Source organism: Callorhinus ursinus, unplaced genomic scaffold, assembly GCF_003265705.2.
Source record: "Callorhinus ursinus isolate GAN/ISIS: 27379988/994484 unplaced genomic scaffold, GSC_fseal_2.0 scaffold18, whole genome shotgun sequence".
NCBI classification, from domain to species: Eukaryota; Metazoa; Chordata; class Mammalia; order Carnivora; family Otariidae; genus Callorhinus; species Callorhinus ursinus.
Genome location: NW_027397080.1, coordinates 17,368,782 through 17,378,573, shown reverse-complemented (window position 1 = coordinate 17,378,573; position 9,792 = coordinate 17,368,782). Strand labels below are relative to the sequence as shown.

At 55.2% G+C, this 9,792-nt stretch overlaps 1 protein-coding gene across 1 annotated transcript in view; it reads right to left on the bottom strand.

The window, feature by feature from the left end:
- Positions 1-1,111: 1,111 nt before the first annotated feature.
- ZNF683 (zinc finger protein 683) overlaps positions 1,112-9,792 on the bottom strand; it is a 9,581-nt gene continuing 900 nt past the window's right edge. The window contains 8 exon segments of the mRNA XM_025856545.2: positions 1,112-1,291; positions 1,294-1,353; positions 1,356-1,494; positions 2,528-2,656; positions 4,181-4,833; positions 6,250-6,454; positions 7,092-7,212; positions 7,830-7,898. Of these exon segments, the coding sequence (XP_025712330.1) occupies positions 1,185-1,291; positions 1,294-1,353; positions 1,356-1,494; positions 2,528-2,656; positions 4,181-4,833; positions 6,250-6,454; positions 7,092-7,212; positions 7,830-7,898 (1,483 nt within the window). The 3' untranslated portion in view covers positions 1,112-1,184.

Below are 9,792 nucleotides of genomic sequence, written 5' to 3'. Positions count from 1 at the left end.
AAGTCGCTTTCAAACCCCTGGGGGCGCGAATGGAGGCCCCTGCTGGAAGCTGGCCAGCCATTAATATTTAAGAATTTTATTTATTTTTTTTTAATTTTATTTATTTGAGAGAGAGAAAGAATGAGAGACAGAGAGCATGAGAGGGAGGAGGGTCAGAGGGAGAAGCAGACTTCCTGCTGAGCAGGGAGCCCGATGCTGCGGGGCTCGATCCTGGGACTCCAGGATCGTGACCTGAGCCGAAGACAGTGGCTTAACCAACTGAGCCACCCAGGCGCCCCGCCCAGCTATTATTATTTAATAATAGCTACTGTTTATTGTGATTATAACCTGGGTCTCCTGCTTCCCAGGCAGTAAATACCCTTTCCCACCTGATGCTAACTCCCGATTCCCCGGGGGTGCAGAATACCTTGCACATCTGAGGGGATCCTCTGGGACTGCAGGGAGAAAGGTCACTAGGAGGGTCCTAGTTCCTCAGTTTCTCTTTGCCAGTTCTTCCCTTATACTCCTCGTAGGGCCTCTACGCCTTCTGTGGACTCCTACCTCCTTAGCCCTTTGCCTTCTGTGGTGAGTGGTCCTGGCACACAGGACGACCTCGTGTTTCTGAGTCATGAATGGACATTGACCTTGTGTTCCTGCCCCTCTACCCCCAACGGGGGGCTCAGATCCTGGCATGTACAGAGGGAGAAGCACACGCCACCTACCTGACCATGGCAAGGAGTACCAGCTAAGGAGGCACACTGGCTTCCTAGGAGCTGTGAGACAGGAAGGTGGTGGGAAGCAGCAGACATACATCTGGGCAGGTGCTGGAACATCTGCTCAGGAAAGAGATCAGTGTGCCCAGTGCTTGGCAGTGTAGTCTGCACCATGCGGAGACCTGGAAGGCTGGACTATCCATTGGCAAGCTGAGATGGGAGGGTCAAGTCCCAGACATGGAGAAGGACCCAAATCCAGCTGATGTGGATGGCTGCAAGCACCCACCCCGTGAGCGGGCATCACAGGCTCTCCCTGGCTGTGTTCTCTGACCTGCTTCTAGGTAATGTGTGAAGTCTGACAGATACACAGTTGCTTCCTCCCTCCCCGCTCCCCCGCCACTGCTGAAGTCTGGGAGGCCTCAACTCGCCATAGAGACAATCCTTTAATTGCTCGGCTCCTGCCCCCTCCCGGGGCAGTCCTGGCACCAGGGCTCAGGCTGGCTGCCCATACTTTCCCCCAGATGCCAAGGACACCTTGACCTTTTCCAAACCCCAGCCCGTCTGCCTCTCCGATGGCAGCGCCGCAAGATCTAGGCTTGCCATCGGGCAAGGCAGGCAAGAGACGCCAAGGGCAGGTGGGTGTGTGCTAGGCCACAAGGCCATGCAGGCGGTGGTGCAACTTCAGGTGAACATGCTGGGTGAAGCGCTGGGGACAGACACTGCACCAGAAGGGCCGGGCCCCCGAGTGCAGGCGCAGGTGGGTCTTCAGGTTGCTGGAGTTGCTGAAGCGTTTGTGGCACATCTGGTGGGAATGGGCACTGGTGTCAGCTCCGCCCACCGGGCTGGCTCAGGATCTCTGCTCCAACCCCCCTCCCTCCGCCCCCGGGCACCCCTCCCCACACCACCTGCCTGTAACGCTGGCCCAGAAGATTTCCCTGATGATTTCTCCCTGGGACCCAGGGAGACCTGGGTTAGTATCCTGTTTCTTACTCCCTGTGTGACCTTGCATAGGTGCCATCTCTTGTCCGAGCCTCGTTCTCCTTATTGGTAACATGTGACTATTAATCCCTAGCCTCAGAGGTATGATGGACTGAATGAGATCATCACATAGGACCCTTAAGCATGGGCCTACAGCTTTCGTGGGCGTAATTAACATTTACTGGGAGCTGCCGCATGCCAGGAATTGGTCTCACAGAGTCTTCCCCGGGACCCTGGAGAAGCAGGACTAAGTCCTAGTATAACTCCTCTATTACAGTGAGAAAGCAGAGGCTCAGAGGAGGAGAGCCACTAGCCAAAGGTCACACAAGTTGGAGGGAGAACTGGGATTTGAACCCGAGTAGCCCAGACTTAGAACCACGATGCTTCTTTCATGTCTGCCTCTATAAACTGGGGAAAGAATTCCTGCTGTTCTGACCTCCCAAGGGATGTAGCAAGACTCAAAGGGAGAAGGAGCTAACATCGAGCTGTGTTATCTGTGGTGTTTGTGTACTTTGCACACACGAGGCCCTTTACCTCTCCAGCAACCCTGGGGAGCAGGTTACGGGTATCCACTCTCCAGGACTCCCCAGCTTTATTATCTTCCTCCCGTAGACGTACATCTCTATTCCTCACTCCAGGCCTGGGGCGGGACCTCCAGTCTCACATTCTGGCCCTTCCAGGCTGACAGGTCATTTTTACCTCCCTTCACCTCCCTCCCTGCCTCCACCCTTGCCTCCAGTCCCGTCTCCACTTGCTCAGGAGCATTGGTGAATGGAGGCTACAGGGGCCATCTGTCCAGGAGCCTGGAACTACTCACCAGCCTGCAGGAGTACAGGGGAGGGGAAGTAGGCTCTCACCAGGCATTCATGGGGCCGCTCCCCAGTGTGCACTAAGTGGTGCTTCTGCAGGTGGGCGAGCTGGGTGAAGCTCTTCTGGCACAGGGCACACTGGAATGGGCGCTCCCCACTGTGCACACGCAGATGGACCTGAGCCAAGTGTGGGAGAAAGGCTGCCAACTGCCCAGAACCCTCCAGCAGGGCCTGGGATCCTGTCCAAATCTCTCCCCACAATCCCACAGGACCCCGGTTTCGCATCAAGGATGCTCAATCCCCTTGCTACCCTATCACTGCCCTCAGGGCCTCTCTTCCATTCTCCAAGTTACCCTCACTCTTTCTGGTGCCCCGTGGGAGGGGAGGTGACAGTGGTCAGAAGGCTAGGTAAGGGATAGCCCATGTATATATATCCTGAGCAGTGCTGCGCAAAGTGTTGTCCACAGGGGCGCCTGGGTGGCTCAGTTGGTTAAGCGACCAACTCTTGGCTTCAGCTCAGGTCGTGATCTCAGGGTTGTGAGATCAAGCCCCGCGTCGGGCTCCATGCTTAGCTCAGAGTTGGCCTGGACTCTCTCGCCCTCTCCCTCTGCCCCTTCCCCCTGCTCTCTCTCACTCTCTCTCTAGAATAAATAATCTTTAAAAAAAACACACACATTTATTTATTTGAGAGAGAGCGAGCATGAGCAGAGGGAAGAGATAGAAGGAGATGGAGAAGCAGGCTCCCCGCTGAAGAGGGACACCCCCCCCAATGCCGGGCTTGATCCCAGGACCCCAGGATCATGACTTGAGCCGAAGGCAGACGCTTAACCAACTGAGCCACCCAGGCGCCCCCTAAAATAAATAATCTTGAAAAAAAAAGTGTGGTCCACAGACCAGCAGCATCAGCACCACCTGGGAGCATGCGAAAAATGCAGATTCGCAGGTCCTGCCCCGGACTAGCTGAATCAAAATCTCTGGGGCTGGGACCTAGGAATCTGCATGTTTCCTAGCTCTCCAGGTTTGAATCTAATTAAAGCTTAAGAACGCACACCCTGGAGGACCCCGAAGGGCCGTTCCTCAACAACCATAACTTTTCCTCAACTTCAGTGTTGCCAACATGTGCATAGATCCCCATCTTTGCTGACACAGAGAGGTGGGCCCGGGTGCTCCCGCTGGGCGGTGTGGATGATGACACCAACAGCAACACGCTGCTTTGTAGGATCCCACGTGAAAAAGGCTGGTTGTCAGGTCTGTGACCTAGACTCCCTAAAATCTACCCATCTCCCCCACTGGACCTTCAAACAAATAAGCAAGAGGAGGCTTAACTGGGGATCTAGAAAGATGGTTGTTCAAGAAAGGGCTTTGCACTCGACATTGAGAGGCTACTATCAAGGCCTAACTTCACCGTGAAATCAAAGTGACCTCGGGCAAACCTTTCCTTCAGTTTCCCCATTTTTGACTGAAATGAGATGCCCCCAGAGACAGTCTCTTAGGGTGGAGAGGACTTTGGTGGCCATCCTGTCCTGCATCTCCTCTCTGCAAACATGACAGTGAGGGGCCAAGCGAACCATCCCAGATCACAGCCTAGGGGTTGCCCAGGAGTTGCTCCGGCTTTCAGGTCCTTGATTCTGGAAGCAGGGTAGGAGGAGGGGGTCATGGAAGGCTGCTTTGGGGAGCCAGCGGAGCCCAGGAGGCAGATACCTTGAGGTTGGAGAGCTGTCCGAAGTTCTTGCTACACACGTTGCAGTCGTACAGGATCTTGCCGTTCTGTTTCTTCAGTGGGTAAGGCAGAGCTGTGGTGCCTGGCCGGGAGCCCGCAGACGCCCGCCTTGCTGGAGCCGCCCTGCCCACGCTCTTTGGCCCTGGGGAGTGGGTCCTGGCAGCTCCAGGACCTCGACTCTGGGCCTGGGAAGGTTGGCTTTGGCCAGAGGCTTGGGAGGCCCCTGGGTAAGGATACAGTGTCTCCCTCTGGGCAGTAGGGTGCCCGGGCTCATTGATACTCATCAGCAAGCTGGGCATAGCCATGTTGGGGTAGGAAGGGCCTGGGGGCAGCATGAAGAGAAGGGGATATTGGACAAAAGGTAGGGCCCCATAGGTGAACAGGTGAGGTGGAGGCAGAAGTGGGTACTCAGGATAGAAGGAGTGGAGGGAGAATGGGAGTTCTTTGGAGATGGGAGTGGGCAGTGGGCAGGAGCAGGGGGTTGGCAAAGAGCCGCTGTGAGGAGAGAATGATGGGCGGAGGGCCCCCTCGCTGGCTCTTTCCTGCTGGCTTCCCCTCTTGTCCCTGCTCGCAGGGTACTTGGCCATGCGTTTCTCATCAGTGGAGCCGGCCTGCAGCCCTGGTGGCTGGTGCTCTGAGCAGGAAAAGAAACACTGGTCAGGGCCCTGCAGCCTGGGGGAAAGTTCTGTTCCCCATCTAACCGGGCCGCTAGCGAGCTCGGGGTGGGGGAGTGCTCTAGCCTGCAAGCCTGCTGGATGACCCGAGCAGGCGTTGTCCCTCTCTGAGCCTCCCTGGTCTGCACTTGCCGACAAAAGCAGCTAGTGTTTATGCAGCGCTCAACAATTTTAGGGAGAGAAAATGATTCGAGAAGCTTTTTAGACACCCAGGTGGAAAAGTCAAGTAGGCAGCTGGATGAATTGGTCTGGAGTTTGGTTGGTTGGTTGTTTGGTTGGTTGGTTGGTTTGGAGTTTAAAGGAGACATCCAAGCTGAAGACATACATTTCGGTGCCAAGAGCCCTGCCTGATGAGACCACCTAAGGGTGAGCTAGATCGGCTGTGTCCAAAATTGGTGGTCACTTGACACATGTGATCCCATTTCAATTAGTTAAAATAAGTACGATAAAAAATTCAGCTCCTCACTCACATGAGCCACATTCAAAAGGCTCGGTAGGTATGGCAGCAAACAGCACAAGCATAGACGGTGGCCCTGATTGCAGGAAGTCCTATCAAGACTGTGCCACTCTCCCTGAAGTGGCCAAGAGAGGAGAGGAGGGAAAGCAGAGGAGAGAGGAGACCAAAGCAGGGGAGGGGCGGGCAGAAGGCTCTGGACTGAGTTCAGAGTGTGGGGATATTTAGGAGGTAAGTAGGGAAGAGCTAGCAAGGGAAGTGGAGATGCAACAGCCAGGGACGTGGGAGATAAGCCAGGAGGGATGTAAAATGAGATACTAAAAAGAAAAAATGCCACAAAGTAGACTGTCTGCTTGAATCCTCATTTATTCACTCCACCAACCTCACTGAACCGCTTCACTCTGCGCTCCGTGCTGACGTGGCCACATAGTTCCCGCCCTCCAGGAGGCCACAAGTGTGTAAGGAAACGGTGCATTACAAAGCAACAAATCTAGAACAGATCCTACTCACCTGGAAGAAGAAACGGGACTCAGTGATGTGGCCGAAGTCGCAGAGCCAGAAAGAGCAGAACCAGGACTCCGCCCTCCGATCGCTGGCTCCCAGTCAGCGCCCCTATCTTATAAGGACCCCTCCAGCTCACACATTCTAGGCAGCCAAAGCACCATCCTCAATGCCCGGGACTTTGGCTACACCTACTCCAGATCTCCCTACACGGAAAGCCCCTGCCCACCTCCTGTGGCTTAGGGGTTGCCCTGAAACCCACCTCCCCACCCATCCCGGACCAAGGCCAGGACTCCAGGCCAAAGTGTGAGGCTCTGTTCTCACTGGTGACACTGGTCCCCTCCCTTTCCTGTCCTGGAACCTAAGAGTCCTCTCCCGCCTCCGGCCTCCATCCAGGTGCAGTCCTCTGCCCTGGGCTTACTTGTGCTCAAGACATCACGTCTAAGACTCTGTGGGGCTGTGCTCGGTGGTGTCGGCTGTAGGGTGCACAGATATAGGTCCAGGCCCTGGGGACAGGTCAGCAAGGCAGACCTGGCTGGTGTCAGGGGCAAGGGGTGCAGCCAGCTGGGACATGATGAGCCACGGGCGTCCACTGTGTCGGAGAGTGGTGTGCAAGCTGAGAAGACCTGGAGGGCAGGAGGCAAGGGGCTTGGGGGTGGGAGGCTGGGGCACCTGTGTCCCTGGGTTGGTCCCAGCTCCAGTTTGATTTCCAAAGGAGAGGAGAAGCTAAAAGCCGCCCTCCACGTCTGCCACTCAAATGGCTTCCCCATCCCTCAGTCACAAATTTCTTTCCTCAGGGACTTTCATGCCCATCCCAGGGTTGCCCTCCCCCTACCCTCCAGAACCCCTCACATACCCTCCCTTCCTGACTGTCCTGGTCCCGCTGGGTCTCAGACCATCAACTGTGTTTTGAATGGAGCCAAGATGAACTCGGAGAAAATCCTCATCAAAGACTATAAGCCCTCCAAGATAGCCCTGGGTTCCCCTCCCGCTAGGGCCCAGGCCATGGTCATTGAGCGAAGGCGTCCTATAGGCCCTATCCCTTCTGATGCCCCACAGGCGGACTCTGACCCCTGGGGCATGAGAGAGGGTCTCTGGCACCTCAAGGGCACATCCCCGCAAACTGCTGGGTGGGATAGGGTTGCTCAGGACCAGGGGACAATGGGCATCTGGTCCCTAAATATTTTCCCCCACTTCATCCTGACATCCTCTCCCTTCTATAATCGGGCTGACCTCAAAGATGGGGCTGGGATCCCTCCTTACCTGGTCACCTGGGCAGAGCTGGAAGTCCAGGCTGCAGGACAGGGAGCCCCCTGTACTCCTCAGAGCCTTAGCCTTGTGGCAACAGTTCAAGTCTGGAGCAGATTCCCCCTTCATGCCCCTACTACCTGGGAAGACAGGTCAGTCACCGGTGAGCAGTGAAGGACCTCCAAATAGGAGCCTGGCTTCTAGAGCTGACCCTTCCACTAAACCATCATGTGACCTTGAGCCAGTCACTGCCCCTCCTCGCCTCAGCTTCCCTGTCTGCAAAACACGAGGGCTGGACAGGCTGATGTGGGAAGGACTCGGTCCTGACATTTAGAGGCCAGTGATGCCCTCTGGGTAGGTGCCAGAAGAGGGTTGAATGGAGACAGTCAGGGGTGAGGAACAGAGCTGGACTTATCATCATCCCTAGGGAAGAGGAGAGAGAGGAAGGTCCTCATGGAGGTTACTTCTAAGTGAGCTCAGAGACCTGAAGGAACATTCCAGATTTCCTGGAGGACACCAGGAATTGAGAAGCCACTCCCTTCCATGCTGGGAGGGACTTCGCCTCCATGACTCTGCCAACCACAGCCCCCCCCCCCATCAAGGGGTGCTCCTGCACCCTCGATCATCCACACAGCTTTTCTGGGCAGCTGAGGAAGCCCTAGGGTGGTGCCACCCAGACTGCCCAGGCTCAGCTCCCTCACCAGGGACAGTCTGAGAGAGTAGGCCAAGAACCCTCTGGGTCCCCTGACTTGCCTGACAGGAAGATGCCCTGATTCCTCTGCTGTCTGCTCAGTTAGCACCCCGCTTCTCCACCTTCTTTCACTGAAAGCCACACAACACAGGGACCACCTCAGCTCAACCCAGTGCCCACGGTTCCTTCCCGTTCTCCTCTCCTCTCCTTCTCAAGCGCCCCTGGGGCCCTAGCACATTCACTGGAGTATCTTGGCCTTACAAAACCCGGTCTCCTTTTTCTCTTCCCTGACTCCTCCCAGCCCTGCCCAGCAGAGGCCCTTCACCTGCCTGCATGAGGCTCTTCACCTGGCTCTGCACAGCTTCCCTCTGGAGGATGCAAGGAGGTGGGCAGGCGGACAGTCACTGTGGCTGGGGCCCCAGTGAGTATGAGAGATGACAGGAAGGTGTTACATTTGAAGTTGCCACTTCAAATAGGAAGAAGGGGGTAAGACAGGAAGGCAGGGGGCCCTGCAAGACCTGATGAGAGGGAGCTGCCCACCAGCTGTGACAACTCCACAGGACAATGTGCTGATTTTGGACCACCATGAACTGGGGCTACTGGAATGTCAGTGTGTGGAGCTGGGGTGGGGTGGGGTGGGGGTTGCTGTGTCTGGTTCTCAGAGAACCCAGATGGCTGAGTCCAAGAGGGACAGAGCAGGGCTGAAAGGCTGGAGCTGGGGTCCCTCTGGAGCTGGGGGCCCAGCCGAGATAGAGACAGGCAATGATGATGACAGCAAAGACGGTGATGGTGATGCAGGGACAGGAACGGGCACAGACACAGAGCAGGCAACACAGAAGGACATGGGGTGAAGCAGAGAAGAGAGTAGGAATCTGGTCTCACAGAGCAGAAGCCCACGAAGCAGCAAATACACCGTCCTCTTTCTTGTCCCAACTCTGGTCTGCCTATCCCGAGAATCCCTTTCTCTAATCCAGATACAGCATTGAGGCCCCAGCAGGGACAAGAGGTACTTCAAGGACATTGCAAAATGCTTGTAGGGCATGACGAGATATCAACAGAGAAGCTCCATTAGCCAGGAAGCAGCTTTTTAGGCCAAGCAATTTCATTACTTCTGTGAGCAAGAAAAGGTGCATCATTTCTGGAGACTCGAATTCTGCCCAGTTGGTGTGTGTCTGTGTCACACAGTCTGGCCCAGTGTGACAGCCCCAACTGGTCATCAAACTCCACCCAGCCATTACATCTAGGTGGCCTGGAGCACACGGGGACATCTTGGACTCTCCGACATGGGCCGGAGCCATGTTATCAGTGTTTCTCTGCCAACCCCGGCCCTGGCTGCTGATCACCTCCACTATGGCTGCCTTCACTTCCTATCATAATTATCTTCCCACATAACTGACTCCTGCATGTCTGGGAGTGTCTCAAGGACAGGGACCCCTGTCTACTCATTTTTGTTTCCTGTGCAGACATCTGTTGGGTTTTCTGGATGCCCAGCTTGTGGAGCTTCCCCCCACATGAGTCTACAGGGAGGCAGAAGGCACCTCCCACTATAAAAGCCAAAAAATAAAATACAATAAAATCTTTAAAAAAAATAATGAAAATAAAAGCCACAGTGGCCACACACTTAATTCCGACCTCCCTATCCAAGCACATGATGCAGACATATGACATCGACTGGGCCAACTGGATACCCCTATCCAGACAGGATCAGAAGTCAGTGGCCCTGAAGTGGCAGGTCCGTGGAGACTCCACTCTGCACATGATGCCACATCAGCTTCCAGGGCAGCAGAGGAGAGAAAGGGGTTCAGAGGAGGTGGCAGAATCCTCTCGGGGCTGGCCCTGAGGCGTGTGGTCCTGGGGGCTCCCAGCTTCCTCTGATCCAGCCTGTTCTCCAGGCCTGCCTCTGCAGCCTTTCCAGACATTCTGGGAGTTTCCTCAACAACTTTTAAACAGACTTACTTTTCTTTCTTTTCTTTCTTTCTTCTTTCTTTCTTTCTTTCTTTCTTTCTTTCTTTCTTTCTTTCTTTC